This window comes from Carettochelys insculpta, chromosome 20 (genome assembly GCF_033958435.1).
Source record: "Carettochelys insculpta isolate YL-2023 chromosome 20, ASM3395843v1, whole genome shotgun sequence".
Taxonomy (NCBI): Eukaryota; Metazoa; Chordata; order Testudines; family Carettochelyidae; genus Carettochelys; species Carettochelys insculpta.
In genome coordinates, this window is record NC_134156.1 from 7,731,393 (window position 1) to 7,746,534 (window position 15,142).

The 15,142-nt window shown below is 47.9% G+C and overlaps 1 protein-coding gene across 4 annotated transcripts; it reads right to left on the bottom strand.

Moving 5' to 3' along the window:
* Positions 1 to 1,096: 1,096 nt before the first annotated feature.
* On the bottom strand, positions 1,097 to 13,111 carry CDK3 (cyclin dependent kinase 3). 4 transcript variants are annotated; one of them, XM_075014903.1, is made up of 7 exons: positions 12,981 to 13,111; positions 11,928 to 12,005; positions 10,364 to 10,484; positions 6,385 to 6,555; positions 5,136 to 5,237; positions 3,400 to 3,603; positions 1,097 to 2,128 (listed from the first exon to the last, which is right to left on the bottom strand). In XM_075014903.1, the coding sequence occupies exons 1-7, from the start codon at positions 13,106 to 13,108 to the stop codon at positions 2,003 to 2,005; spliced, it is 930 nt and encodes a 309-aa protein (XP_074871004.1). In that variant the 5' UTR covers positions 13,109 to 13,111; the 3' UTR covers positions 1,097 to 2,002. The 4 variants fall into 4 exon arrangements, with proteins under 4 accessions (XP_074871004.1, XP_074871005.1, XP_074871007.1 ...); XM_075014904.1 differs by having other exon boundaries at positions 3,400 to 3,595; positions 5,119 to 5,237; XM_075014906.1 differs by lacking the exon at positions 6,385 to 6,555.
* Between the last annotated feature and the right edge of the window lie 2,031 nt (positions 13,112 to 15,142).

Genomic DNA, 15,142 nt, shown 5'->3' on the forward strand with positions numbered 1-15,142 from the left:
GTGTTGTAGTCAGATTGGTCCCAGGACGTAAGAGACAAAAGTGGATGAGGTGGTATCTTTTATTGGCTCAGTTGCCATTGGGCCAGGATCTCACCTCACCCACCTTATCTCTGCATGGTTTGGTAAATCTAACAACAGGAATGAGAGCTTAGCTATCCCTATTGGCCTCCAAATGACAATAAGTACAGGAGTAATTGGTAGTGCAGAAGAAAAGGTTAATGGGTCAGTGTTACATGGCTACTTGACTGCAGTTACCTTCGACAGCAGGAGGAAGAAGATTGAAGTTCCCCCTGGAGCAGCAATGGGCAACCTGCGCTAGTGAGTGGGCCACTCATGAGGTGATCCTTCATCTCAGTAGACAGCAGAACTGTTGTAACCGAGATGATGTACCCAGGATGGGGTAGTCTTGCTAACTGCGCCTGTGTACCTGGAATCTGTGGGGTGTGCTGACTGAACCGTAGGAGGCTGTGATTGGATGCAGAGGGAGTGCATGGCTCTGACAGTTGATGTCATATGCAATGACCACACACCTCAATTCATGAGCTCTCGCTTTACATGCACGCCACTGTCGTAGTATTGGTAGGAGAAAAATGACACAGCCCGAGACCAGAGTTATCGAGCAACCCTGCACGTGAGCAATGGTAAACAAAATATTCAGCAGACCCCAGATCGGCCACAGTTTGCCCATCGCTGCCCTAGATTAATGCTATATTTAGTTCATTTACCAGAGTCTCCTCAGCTCCCTTATTAAAACAGGTGGGAAAACAAATTATGGAACAAAATAACTCCGTGGTCTTCAGAGTATTTCAGTAAATAAAACTTAAGGATGCACGGGCAATGTATCAGCATTTGTTTAAAATAGTTTCTATTTCTCCACACTGCAGGGATGGCTTTGTGGCCTCCGCAGATTATTCCACGTAATGCTGTCCATGCTTCAGCAGCTGACAGGAGTTCTGGCCTGAAGAAAGAATGAAGAGGGTGACAAAGGGAAAAAGCCTGTAACAAAGAAATGGACCAACTGGTTAGGCCAGTGCTGCAGGTTTTGATCGAGGCGTTAGCATACGTGAGACTGTTAGATTCCGTCATTCTCCTGGTCTATGGGGTTGCTAAGCAATTAAGCAGCCTGTAACATAAACCATCAAGATAGATGAACAAATCATATGTATTTATTTTCTTTACCGTAAGAGAGAATTCCCACAACTGCATCAAAAGTTAGTGCTAAATCTCTTGAAAGGCAACAGGAACATTTTTTAACGCTAACCAGAGAAGCTGAACTAGAGGTATGTGTGGACACCAAAAGGGGATGTTCTCCAGAAACGTGGAACTTCACACACGGTCAGAGTGGGAGCCTCTAGCACCTCCTCCTTGCAATGAAGCTCACTCGTAAGATATTCATACTTGCTGTTGAACTAAGAGTTTTAAACTCTACAATTTTTAAACTGTTTAACACAAAGCCTTATCCAATACCAACAGCCCCTATTCTTATCCCTAGCAATACACGGTGCTGCTCGCTGCTGGGCAGAAGACTCTCCCTGCTGCTTTAGGTCAAGCGCTGCCTGCTGCTGGGAGCGCAGCTGACAAATGTCCTTGCACTGGGTTATCAGAACCACAGGCAGGACTGGATGATTGCCGGGGGCCGAAAAGACAAACGATCTTCCTTGCACCAGCCATCGCAGCTGCCACGCACCCGGCCGCAGGGACGAGCATTCAGAAGTGGCTTTTTACTGTGAGAATCTATTTCCCGCAGCCAGTGCTCAATGCTCATGGCCTGCCTGGGTCACATGTAACAACTACCTCAACACATAACACATACCCTAGCAATAGGCTGACAACTGCCTCTGTCTAAATGAGAACTAACACATCCCTCCAGATTCATTTGCATTACATGGGCCTTTCAGCCTCAGCCAGCCTCCCTGCAAAGCCACCGGAGGGGGGCAATGCACTGATGCACACAGCCCAGCATCAGGAATCCCGGCAGGCAGGCAGGCGGTGCTGCGTCCTTTCATCTGCAGTATTTCTGTGGCACGTGCTTGTCTTTGGCATCACGGGGGCTCTGCCAGAAGAAGTACCGGTGATTCAGGGCTGCCTTGGCTGAGATGCGCCTGTCAGGATCATACAGCAGCAACTGCTGCAAAAGAAAACCAAGCAGATTTGGGGGGGTTTAATGCAGGATGTTTAGGTCAACCAAATGCAAAGCTTTCAAGTTGTGCAAGCCAGCACCATGTCCCTTCAGTTAGACTTTGGCATCCAGCGAGTACCTATTATTACATGGTGTCTTTAGCTGATAAACCCAGAGGTCTTTACTGGCTGTAATCAAATGTGGCAATGTCCAAGTTAAGTAGAGACTGATAGTCCCATTTTACAGAAGTGGAACCTGAGACACTGATTCACTTGAGGTTATAGAATAGCAGGACTTCATACAGAACCCAGATCAGCTAGTTCCCATACTGGTGCTCAACCACCCAGCTGCATGGCTTCCCAATTATTCAGAAAAAGGGGTGGCATCCCAAATAGTCCTCTGTGGGCTGTGAACATGGATCTTGCCAGTCAGAGCTGGGACACTGTGTCCCTAGCATGTGCAGGGTACAGTCTGTTCCAGACAAGTACACTGACCATGCTACAGTTAGATGTCATAGTATACTACTGCTCTGTTCCTGGTAAACTACTGGCCAATATCCTGTTACCTTGGTCAACAAATCACAGGCAGAAGTCTTTAAATGATGAAGCCCCTTTGACTAGCCTATATTTCCTAGAGCACACTGTTAAGTGTAGCTTTAAGCAGCTGTTCCTCGACTGGAGGATTTTTTTATTCTCTTTACTAAGGGGGAAGCAGGGGAGGAACACTACGGCATGAATGTATATTGAGATTTATCAGTATACATCAATCTTACCCCACAGCTACTATGTAGCACATAGCCACCTCAGTCAACCTTAGTTCTGATTCTAAATGGGGCTGGGAATCTGTAGTTAAAAAGATTCTATATGCAGTTTATGTTTTTCAGTGCTCAAGACATTGGCGGGACCTAGAAAGGAAGCTGGAAGAGAAAAATAGCAATCAGCTCAATGCTGCAGCCCTCTGAATCTTTGTAGGTGCTCAGCTACTACAGAGCTGCAGGTGCTACAGGTACTCAAATAGAAAAGTTTAAGGCTGAAAAAGACTTATGATTATCTAGCTGACAGCCTGAATGACACAGGCCAGAGCGTTTCCCCCAGTGATCTGTGCATGGAGCCCGGTAGAACTTATTCCTCTTCCCATGCAGGATCCCTTTGTGTCCAATGGATCCAAAATACAAATGCCTGGTTCTGCTGTTTCTCATTTCAGCTGACAACACGTTCCTCGTTTGCCCAAGTGGAAAGAGCCAAAGTCCTCCTGACACCTGGTCACGAGCTACCACTCACCGCCAGTAAGTCTCTCCCGTCCCGATCCAGGTTTGGAACGATCTCCTTCATCTCCTTTCTCGCCCATCTGGGAAAGTTTCCTTTGTAGTCAGGAAGTTGGGTGACCCCTGGCCACGCCGCCTCGGTGGGTGTGCCCAGGGTGCGGAAAATCCGGAAGAGCTGGTCAATTTCAGAATCCCCAGGGAAAAGGGCTTTTCTGGTCACCTGGGAGCAACACAAGCACCATTAAGTTTCTTTACGTTGTTTCCTAATAGTATGGGACGACAACTTGTTCTAGTAAGATGAAGACCTAAGGCCATACAGCACAGGCCTGGTTTGAGGCCTAAGGCCTAGCGAACAATGGACATAACATGGCTCAAAGCAAAGCTAAGCTGTGAGCAAGGGTCAGGCCCCTGAGAACAGAACATGGCACAGACAGGGCTGAGAGTACAGTATCATTGAACACGCAAGCAAGCAGCCTTCTGGTTATCATCAATGGCGCCAAACACCCATGAGGACATAATGGCAGTAAATCCGTTGAACTACACTGGTGACCCCAATCTCTGATCTAGTAAGCAAGAACCTTGGTTTAACAAGAATACAGTAAAAAATGTTTGAAAATAAGTCACGGGCACCTCGAGCCAGACAGGCTCGGTGTTGTAAAAATTAACAAATTACCTGTTTTAGCAGAGGCCTGCCTCTTGCTCGCAGCTTAGCTTTGCTTTGAGCCATGTTTTGTCCATGGTTAGCTAGGCCTCAGGCCTCAAACCAGGCCTGTGCCGTACAGACTCACTATACTTCCATGGAAAAGTAACAGTAGGGAAGTTTTCAGTGACTGTCTACAATACATATTTGGGAAAGAGAAATAATATGCCATCTGCCTGCCCCCTTCGTTCCACCACCCCATCCTGTACTCTCACATATGTGTTCCCCTCTGTGTATTTCTCTGTCACCTGCGCCCCTTCCCCACTCCCCTTGCAGATTGTGTCCAGCTGCAGGCTCTCCCTTCCTGCACTGACAGCCCTGTTCCCTGAAGGCGTCCTCTACTTCTACCCCTCCCATGGCAGCAGGGCCTAGTGGTGGCAGCTACATCTGTCTTCACCTTGTTTCAAGCTGCTCTGAAAGGAACTCAGACTCTTTTTTTTTTTTTCATGTGACAAGAAATGTCAGCTCTCTGCAGACCACTGTGTGAGATTTTAAGACATAAGCTCCATAATGCACCCAGTTCTTGGCAGCTGCTATCCAAGCACTGAGGTTAAAATCCACCCTAATGCAGAGGGAAGACAAAGGTTATGCACACTTAAATATTCCAAACAGAGATGTGGGCTGTCGGCAGTGTTCCCAGTAAGCTGAGAGCTTGGGTAGCCACCCAGGAGAGATTCAGGTGCTGCCCAGCTAATTAGCAGAGGGTCAACAGCCACCCACAGCAGCCAGCCTGTGTTTTTATTGCTGGTGCGTGGCTGCCCATGCCTTGGTGCACGTAATAAAGTTTATTCTGCTCAGGAATGGAAAAAATTGAAGTACCACTGGCTGTAAGTTGTGGCTAATTCTCGTGCCGGGCCCTGCCACATGGGAGTGAATTTTGCTCTGAGTCCACACTTAAGAAGCAGCTCACTTCCTAGCTGTCCTTTCCAGGGTGTATCCCCAGGGCCATCTGCATCCTGGGTAAGAACTGGGTAAGTATGAGACTGGCTAGCATGAAGGTGATGTTTAAAAGACGGGACCATTAACGTAGAAAACGGTGAATGCTGTTCTACCATTTCTGCAAAGATACAGCCAACACTCCAGACATCCACAGCAGTTGAATAGTATTTACAGCCCAGCAAGATTTCAGGGGCCCGATACCATAAAGTTACCACCTACAAGAAACCAAAACAAAAGCTTTAGTCTGTTGGGGGAGGTGGGGTAGATAATTATTTTTTTTGTCAAAGTATCAACTAGGTCCAGACTTCAGAGAAGAAAATGTTAAAAACCCCCAATGACTGATAATCTACTAACAGTGGAGAATCTCCCTGTTGAAGATCTCCCCCTAAATGGTAAGCGTGAGGGCCACCAAATTTGGTATAAAGCTTCCTCTTATCGTAACTTAAAGCAAGGTCAGGGTTTGGTTGGACCAGGAAAATGGGATGTGTCTGGAATGAGGTTGTCTCATAAAACCATATGAAAATGAGACAGAATCACCAGGCAAGTGAACGAGGCTGGCTGGGGGGTGCCCAGTAGCTGTCTCACACTGCCCCAGCTCTGAGCCTCTCACTCCCAGGCACCCACTAAGAAAGGTGGGCGGGGGTGAAGTGGTCCCACCTCCCAATTTGTATGAGAACAAGGGAACATGCACACCTCCCTGGGTGTGCCTGCTGGAGCTGCAGTAGCCACGGAGAGGTGCTTCTCACCTGGCCGCAAGCTGCTGCAGCAAGAGAGGGCCTCTCTTCATGGGGGAGCCACATATTGAACCCCTTATCCCCACCCCGACCCCAGAGCAATGATTTAAATGAAGTATGCACATTTTTATCTTCTTTTCCAAAACCAAAAACTGAGTTGAGCACCCCAGCGAAGCCATGTAAATCTTCTAGTAGGTAAATAAAGATTCTTGGGGGCTGCTCCAATGCGTGGACTGGCCTGGATTTGACCTGCAGTCCACCTCTATTGACTTATCCCTTTGTTAGTCTTATTTCACTTGGCAGGTCCATAGAGTTCTGTGTTTAGCAAGAGACAGGTCCTGCTGTGTTCAGGTGGGCAAGATTCTTTACAATATCAACCTCTGCCCTCTCCAAGCACACAGGAAGGGCCACCTAGTCAGCAATGCAGACCATTGCAGACCATTGCAGCACAGATTTTACAGGGATGGGCATATTAGTAATTCCTAGAGTAGTGTATTTTTCATGGCAGTCCAATCATTCCAACAGATCAGATGAGCTAAACCAGTGAGAGAAAGCAAGAGAGATGCACTGAGAAACCCCAGTGCAAGCTCTTTAGATCAGATGGGAAAAAGGCATTTTTTTTTTTTACCTCGTGAGTGTAAGTGCGCAGCGGAACCCCGAAGGCTCTCGCCAGACCAAAATCTGCCAGCTTGATGGCGCCCACTTCATTGATAAGCAAATTCTGAGGTTTTAAGTCTCTATGAATGACTCTGTGGGAGTGGCAGAAGTTCACGCCCTGCAGCAGCTGGAACAGATAGCTCTACGAGGAGAGATTTCAGACATAGCCGCAATGAGACAACGTGGAAATCTGGACTGGCTTAAATTACAAACCTTTCAAAATACGATAGATCTTTAAGGAATTGTGCCGCAGCTGTACAGAAAACATTGCGCTGCTGCAATAACGTCTTCCCCTGCAGCCCAGACACGGTCACGCTAAGCCCATGATGGAGGTTTTGCTCATAACCCAGAGATACACTGAAACATTCCTATACCTGCTGGTTTAGGGAGCAAAGGAGTCAAACTCACTGACCCTGCCCGCAGTGCGTTGCTTAATTATAAACCCAATGAGCAGTAGTACCCTGGACTTTGTCGCCGAACTTCAGTCTGCATTGCTGTTGGTTAAACAAGCTCAGAAGACCAGAAATAGCTGGAAAATTAAAAAAAACCAGACAATCAAGGTGGGATGGTTGGGGGAAGATGCATGATGTGTGTATCTTTGGAACTCTGCTCTCTTCAGAAAGCTGCAAAATGGAACTTTTTTCCCAGACCAGAAAATCACTGTTGGAGACACAGAGATGCCAATAGTTATCCTGTGTTATCCAACTTATCCCTTGTTCCCTTGGCTCACGAAGCCATACGCTAGCAGCCTGGACCGCAGTAAGGAGCAGTTCAACTACAGGCTGAACAAGTGCAGAATGATAGAGGAATGCGCCTTCGGTTGTTTAAAAGCCAGATTCGGGAGCTTTCTGACTTGGTTAGATCTCATGAAGGCAATGTTCCCCTTGTGGTGGCAACCTGCTGTGTGTTTCGTAATATATGTGAGAACCAGGGAGGAACTTTCATGCCCGTGTGGAGGGCAGAGACCGATCACCTGGCCAATAATTATGAGCCACTAGATATCAGGGCAATAAGGAGAAAACAGCGAGTAACACTGCTGATCAGGGAGGCTCTGATAAACAGCTTTATGAATGAACAAATAATGACATGACAGTCATTTCTGTTGCTCTTAAGGAATTGCTCCCTAAATGATGTGTGCTTGATTGTAAAGCCTGTAAACCTCCTCCTGCCCCATGTAAAACAAGCAATAAAGACACTGGGCTTACGAGTTTAATTGTTTTTATTCAGAGAATGCTGAAGGAGTTCAGGACAGCGGCTTTGGGGGTGGGTAAGTATGAGCATTTTGCCAGCGGGGGAATGTTAGCCTTCAGCTCTCAGAAGAGTCCCTGGGAATGGAATGCGAGGCTGGCCTTGATGTTCCCCCGAACGTTCTGGGGTGCTGATGGAGGGGGAGGTTAGGGAACATGGCAGGGAGGGCATGTGATTCATCACGGGCTCCAGCGGAGCTCTCTACCAGGCACCACAGGAGCTCTGTTTGCTGCCTCATCAGCTTCACCATCTCCTTCTGGGTCTCCAGTTCATGCTGTCCAAGCGTTCTCCTTTCACCCCGATCAGCTCATCTCTGCTCCAGAGTGATTCTCCTCCATGCATTTAACTGTGCTCTGTCCTTGCAGGCGGCTTCCACATGCTCTAGGAACACGTCTTCCCATGTTTGTTTTCTTCTGCAGGTCTGTGCCAATCTAACAGCTGAAGGAGGGAGGGGCAAGCAGAGGTCAAAGAGCCCGCTGCCGAGCACTCTGCAACAAAACGTAAGTGAAGGCCAGACATTAAGAAGATATATTTACTGTAGATAAGTTTAACACTACACAAAGGAATCTTGTGAATAGTCCTCTTTGAAAGACATTAGGCATGTATTCCCTGCAAGGAATAATTTTGGCTTTTAAGTCACCTCTATGCAGCAGGTATTACACAGAGCTCTTAAGGGAATTGCTTGACGTGGTTCGCTTCCAGCCACGATAAGGCACAGCTTGCGGGGTGTACTTCCAAGCCTGTGATCGCAGAAGCAGTTTCTGCAACTGTGCATGCTGCAGTTCGAGAGTGGGGGCTCGGGGCTGTGTTAGTGTCCATCCCCATGTGCTTCTCCATCCCCTTTGCTGGGCCATTGAGCCTTTCCCTTCCCCCAGGGGCACGGGCAAAGAAAGGAAGGTGACGGGGCATGCAGGGCAGTGCGGGCATGCTGTTGAGGCTTTGTATCTCTTGCAGTCACAGCGTACTTCTATTGCCTGTTCTGCTGGGACAGTTAAATTTCCTTTTCCCCTAGCAGCCTGGGGAAGCGTGTGGGGGGGGCTATGGTCAGGCATGGCAGAGCAGCTTGCACTTTCCTCCCTGAAGCTCTCTCGGGCACCACCCGCCCCAGCCTTGTACCACTGAGATAGTGAAAATTTCCCTTCTCCTAGCAGCCTAGTCCAGGCTTGTGCTGTCATATAGTAGCTTCATGCTTCTTCCCCTGTGTCTTCTAGGTTGCAAAAATAGACATTAGTCTGCTTAGAATGAGGAAAATTGATAGGGAACGAATGCTAACTCAGTGTTGGTACAGGGCAGATCATTATGCCGCACTGCTCTCTGGTGCCATGACTCCAGATTACTTAGCAGTGGCTTGGTGTAGAAAGTATCAGAGGTAACTGCTAGTCTGTATCTGCAAAAACAAGGAGAAGTCCTGTGGCACCTTATAGACTAACAGATCTATTGGCACATAAGCCCATCTGACATGCATCTGACGAAGTGGGTCTTTGCCCATGAAACCTTGTGCGCCAATTAATCAGTCTATAAGGTGCTACGGGCCTTCTTGTTTTTGGTGTGGAAAGATGTCCTATCAAGGAGGGTGGAGTAAGGCAGGCCACCCCAAAAGCCTTATGAGAAGAATGAGAGTACCTGTCTGAGAGCTTTATGGAGATATGAAGGGAGGATCAGCGTTCCGTCCCCAGAGAGGTGAACCAGGTGTTCCGGGGACCCCAGTCTGTGTAGGAACAGCACCCACCAGAGATCACAACCAATTGTCTTAACCCACTTGTAGAATCATTAAAAACGAGAACTCACCAGAAGGGCCCGGCTGCAAAACATCCCACGAAGAGGAGATGAGATCCACTGTTACAAAAATATCCTGGCTGCCAGTGAAATCAGCTGCGCCATTCGCCTGCAGACCATTATCATTCTCCTCCTCTTCCTCATCCACCATGTCGTCCTTGCTGTAGCCAGAGGCTTCCTGAGGATTCTCCTCGAAGGTATCCACAGACTGTTTGAGGACAGTGGTTGGGTCACTCCCTAGAATACCATTCAGCTGCTCGTGGTGGTGATCCAGAACGTCCATTTGCTTCCTTTGTTTTATGGTACTCCTGCCTCAGCTTCTTTATTTTCATGCAGCACTGCTGGGTGTCCCTGGTGTATCCTTTTCCCTCCATGCCCTGTGAGATCTTGACATATATGTCTGCATTTATTCTGCTGCTTTATAGTTTTCCCAGCACAGATTCATCTCCACATACGGCAATGAAGTCCTGAATCTCCCGCACGCTCCAGGCTGGCGCTTGTCTGTGACCCAGAGAATTCATGGCCAGATGTGCTGCTGTGGTGTGCTGCCTCCTCCACTGCCATGTTGACCATACAGGAAATAACATTCAAATCTTACCGGGCTGCTTCCTGCACTCCTGGAGAGCAGTGGAGTTGAAAGTGCTGGCCAGAGTGGTGACACTGGGGCCCTATGGGACACACCCAGGAGTCCAAGAATGTTGAATTTCACAGCACTCTGTCTGCACTACCTTAAGGTCAACCATGCAAGGCTGTTTTTGGCTTTAGTCCTCATGAAAAGTAGGAGTACAAAAGTCAACCTTAGTAGCCCTTAAAGTCAAGAGTGGCCCTTGTAACGTGAACTGATTCCTTACAAATTCAACCTAAGTCACATAAATTTGACTTAACCACCTAGTGTAGACCAAGCCTTACTTCGCTCAACTTTGTACCTTTACCAAACTTAAAGGCAGCTCCCTCATCCGGGACGACTCCATGTACTTTTTCAGGTCCTGATTCAGATACTCAAACACCAGATACAGCTTCTTCTGACTGTGCACAACATCTAGAAGCCTAAGAACAGAGCACAAGCATAACCCATCTTGTTAAAAACAGTCCTGACCTGTTTTATACAACATTGCTCCAAACCCACACCTGAACGGCAGGGATTTAGGCCATTACTGTAGAAGAGGACAGTGGGTAACAAATACAGGTTCTCTGCCAGCAGGCTCACAGTCCTTCTGCTAGCTTCTTTTCTAAGCAGCTGAATGGAATAGGGTTCATCTAAAATGTCTAGTGCCTTACTAACACTTCTGTACATTGCAGCTAAACGGGGTAATAGGGCCAGACACCCCCCTTCCCATTTGTCACTTGGCATAGCTCAGTTGTGGCCTGCTGGGTTCCACATGTGGTCTGTGGATCTCCTGTCTACTTCCCTCTGCCATGTGCCTCTCACACAGTGGGGCAAGAGCCCTGCATTTCCAGCTCCTTCTCCTCCCTTCCAGCAGTTTTGGAGGTGCTGCAAATCAACTGATTTGTGCTCTGTCCCTGCTCCTCTCCCGGGCTCCCAGAGATGGAATGCCACAAATCAGCTGTACAGCTCGGAGAGGGAAGGGAAGGCGTGGGCGTGGGGCAGTGCTGTGGTGGACTGAGGCGAAGGAGGGTCACTCTTGTGGCCTACCCACTATTTGTGGCTGCCCAGCCCTGGCACAGCTCCACTGAAAGTCAAAGCTATGCCAGCTGAGGGGATGGCCTGTTGGATCTGGTCAGACTGGAAGGAAGAGTTCAGAGCGATCGGAAAACCATTCTGCATGTGAATGGACATTCCCAAAAGGAACAAGGACAGTCTGATGAAAGCTAAAAGGGAAGTCAATAGGCACTTGCTGGGCCATGGTGCATTCTCCATCGTGGACCATTTTTAAATCAAGATGGGAGGTTTTTCGATAAGCTCTGCTGTCAGAATTATTGTGGGACAACAAGGTGACCAAGTTAAGCGAATTTTCAGGAGAAAAAACATTTAAGATGCTCAATGAAGAAAAATTCCAATATATTCTCTGTTGCTCTAGTTCAGCTTCGGAAGGAAAATGAAACACAAAGACTACAATTTGTCCCTCCTCTTTGGGCACTGATTCACACTGTCCACAGAAACTTTTTCATCTGAATTTTAAGTTTCAAATGTTTCTTAACGTGTGTCTGTGTCTAAAAGTACAATGCACCCCTCCATTGCCCTGTGTCAGGATAAATGACCGTATCAAATACTCAGGGACTTTGACAGGCACTTATCATTTGGAAAATATGTGAGTGGTTATGCAAGACAATAAGCAGAAATGCCTTGTCGTTTCCTTTTATTTTTTTAGCTCAATAACCCTTTTACTTGGCACATACAAGGATGAGAGGTATTTGTTTACATCCCTATGCTCCTCAGCTTGACACAAGGGACGCAGATCACCAGTGAGTGAGTCAACTGCACCGATCCAATCACCCTCATTCCATTGCCAGACCAAGCGCTTCTCTTACCTGACTATGTTTGGATGTTTAAGTTCTTTGAGCAGAGAGATTTCTCGGATTGCTGTACTCGGAACGCCTTCTGTCTCACTGGGGGGAAGACAGATTTTTATTGTAGCCTCATTATTTCCTGGAGTGATATTAGCAGACAGATACCAGATCAGCAGGTTATGTGGCTCATGGATGTTTTCCTTCCTGACATTTCTTTCTGGGGGATGCTCACCGGGTTTTAGGACATAAAATACAAGTCCCCTAGACGTAGAACCTCTTTATGTGTATCTAGTCAGCTCAAGACTAGATTTTCAGGAGAGATTAGGATCAGATTTTCAAATGCTCAGCACACATGAGAGATCAGTCATACGTGTCACCATGGGGGAGGAGCCCTTCTGAAAGTCCTTTCTTTACATGACTAGACAAGCCAGCCTGGTTTGTCTCACTGGCTCGGACAGTCATCCTAGTCAAGATCCAAGATGTTGGCCAAGTTTGATGCTGTTCATACAAAGGAGAGAACTGCTGTACGAATACCTTGGGGAGGAGCATGCAGAAGGGAATGCTCTGACAAGGAGGAAAAAGCAGCACAACCTCTGTGACGCAGGCTATACCACTATCGGATTACATCCGTCAGCAGCTTTTTCCTGTCCGGGAGCTTGTAGCTTGTCCTATTGATTAGTAAGTTTGGATGAGGAGTGAGGCTTGCATCTAGAGGGCTGAATTTAGGACTCTGAAGCCTTGTCTACAATGCAGCACCAACTGGACTGGTTAGATTACGGTTCTCAAGTATGGCTTGGGCACAGTTGTGCTCAGTAATGATAGCCTGGTTTACTGCTCCCTTCCAGACCAGATTTTTATCCTAAGAGGTCTAAATTATGCCATAGGCAAGCCCAGTGGGGTACTATCACGGCTGCACATTACAGTGCTAAGTTTTGCCTAACAATCGTAGCTGTGTTGGAAAAACCTTTCACATATGGTTACATATCACATCATGGTGTGACCCAGCCTGGCTTCAGGATTGGACGGAACCTATGAACTGGACTTTGGTTGGGAATATGGATTTCAGACACTCACGAATCCAGACGGATCTTCTTCAGAGCCACCAGCTGGCCTGTCTGTTTGTTCCTAGCTTTGTACACCACGCCGTAGGTGCCTTCCCCGATCTTCTCCACCTTCTGGAACACATCCTGGAACGTCTCCATTGTCTGTCGGCAGCTGCGTCACTGAAACATTCCCTCAGTTCATTAGAGTCCCGCTCGGCCATTTCAGTTCAGCACATTCTTGCATTTTCACGCTGCCCGCGGCTGAGAGGTACCAGCAGACCCCACCTTTCAATGAATATCCCCTGAACTTCAGTTGTTACCGGATGGAAGAAAGTATTGCAATAGCATTAAACCCTTCCCATAGAAATATCCCATCTGTGCCCTAAAACCTACCAACCCCATCAAAGAAAACTTCCCTTAACACCCCACTTACATATCTTCCATTTTATCCACATTCAATAAATTCACTTACTCTCACCATGCCATGATCCCTTCCCTGCCTAGGGGCATGCCTCATGGCAGTGCACCTCTACAAACAACATGTACATCTCAAGCTGTGCTACATACCAACTAAACGTTGGCCGGGAAGATGTTTGTCTTGTAGTGCAATACCCCTGAGCTCCTCCCATGCAGTGCATCAAGCCCTTCATAAATATCCCAGGTTCAATGTTTAATACACATGTCGATAACTAAACACCCCTCCTGAATTAGAGACAATTACTAGCGGTCAGAGGACTGGATTGATTTTAGCCATCTAAGATCAGCCTCTTGCTGAGTCACCTGTCTCCAGGGTCATCTCTTGTGGCTTTGAACAAGCCCCTTCTTCCCCCTGCCTCACCAAACCCCTTCTGTTAAATGGGGTTGGGGGCTGCGAGAGCGAGTTATGAATTAACTGCTTCGCTAGCACTAAGTGTTACTGCTCTTTACATCTTATCAGTTCAATACCATCTGCTCTATTTGCACCCAATCGTCTCCGAACTATGAGTAAAGACATTTGTTGTTTCCCAGCCTGCGTAGTCCCCAGGCCCCCCCTGTATTAAACTTCCTAGAGCAAACTGTGACGCCCTGTAGACAAGGGTCCAGTTGGAAGCGTGTCCCTACGGAGGGGCACTATGTGCTGTATCGCTCTTCCTTCTGTGTGTCCGGGACTAGCCCTTCCGCAGGAAAACTGGACCCTAACACGAATAGGGGAAATAGATCTAAGCTTTTAAAGACGGGTTTGCCCCGCTATACCAGCTTTCCTTCGCTAGTCAGCTCAAGCCCTGGGCGGCTGAAGGGTAGGCTTTTAAGGCAGGCCACCATCAGCCCCTCCTATGCAGGCTGGGCAGGTTCTGCTGGCTGTTTCCCGCACCCACTTTGAAAATGGCTCTCCTGCCCATGTGCTCCTCTCACCTTCTCAATGTCCCCTTCTTGCTGAACTACGGGGTGGCCAAAGGGTCAAAATTCATTCCCCTCTCATGCCCTGGTCATTTAGCCACTAGGGGGAGACAGCTTAAAATGCTGTATCTAGGCCTGACTCCCAAATGCACTTGCTGGGGCCGACCCCTGTTGGGGAAAAGGAAGAAAAGGATTTGGGTCATCTAAGTGGCATTCACGCCCTTCCTGCTGTTACAGGGCTGGGGAGGATGAAGACCCAGCCAAAGGCCCACAAGCAAACGTGCAGTGGCAGGAATGTCATGTGACTTTAGTTTCCCTGTTTCCCACCATCTGAAGTATAATTGCAAACAAAATAACTAGGATCATAAAAAAACTAGCAGCAGCCAGCAAGGCAAGAAGTCAGTAGGGGCTCCTCCTCTGAAGCTGCGGGACAGCGGACAATTGTGCACAGACAGAGCGTAGGCTCCTTGGGGCAGGGAGCGCCTCTCGGTTCTGTTTATGCAGAACCTAGCACAATGGAGTCCTACTGCCGGACCAGAGCACCTCAACGGGACCATAATACCAATAACTGTAACAACTGCCTTTTAGGCCTTGCAGAAAGAGTCAGCAAACCTCCCCCCTTCCGTCTGCCCCGATTAAGGTGATGGGAACAGATATATTACTTTCCATTCCAAAAAAGCTTGGTTTTGGATTGCAGTCTTCTGTAAGGCTACCTCGAGAGGCTCCCAATTCCAATTTATAGCAAAGGGAAGAGGCCCCTTTTTGCCACGTTGACTCCATTAGTCACGGTTCTGTTCACTGGCTACTCTCTCATGC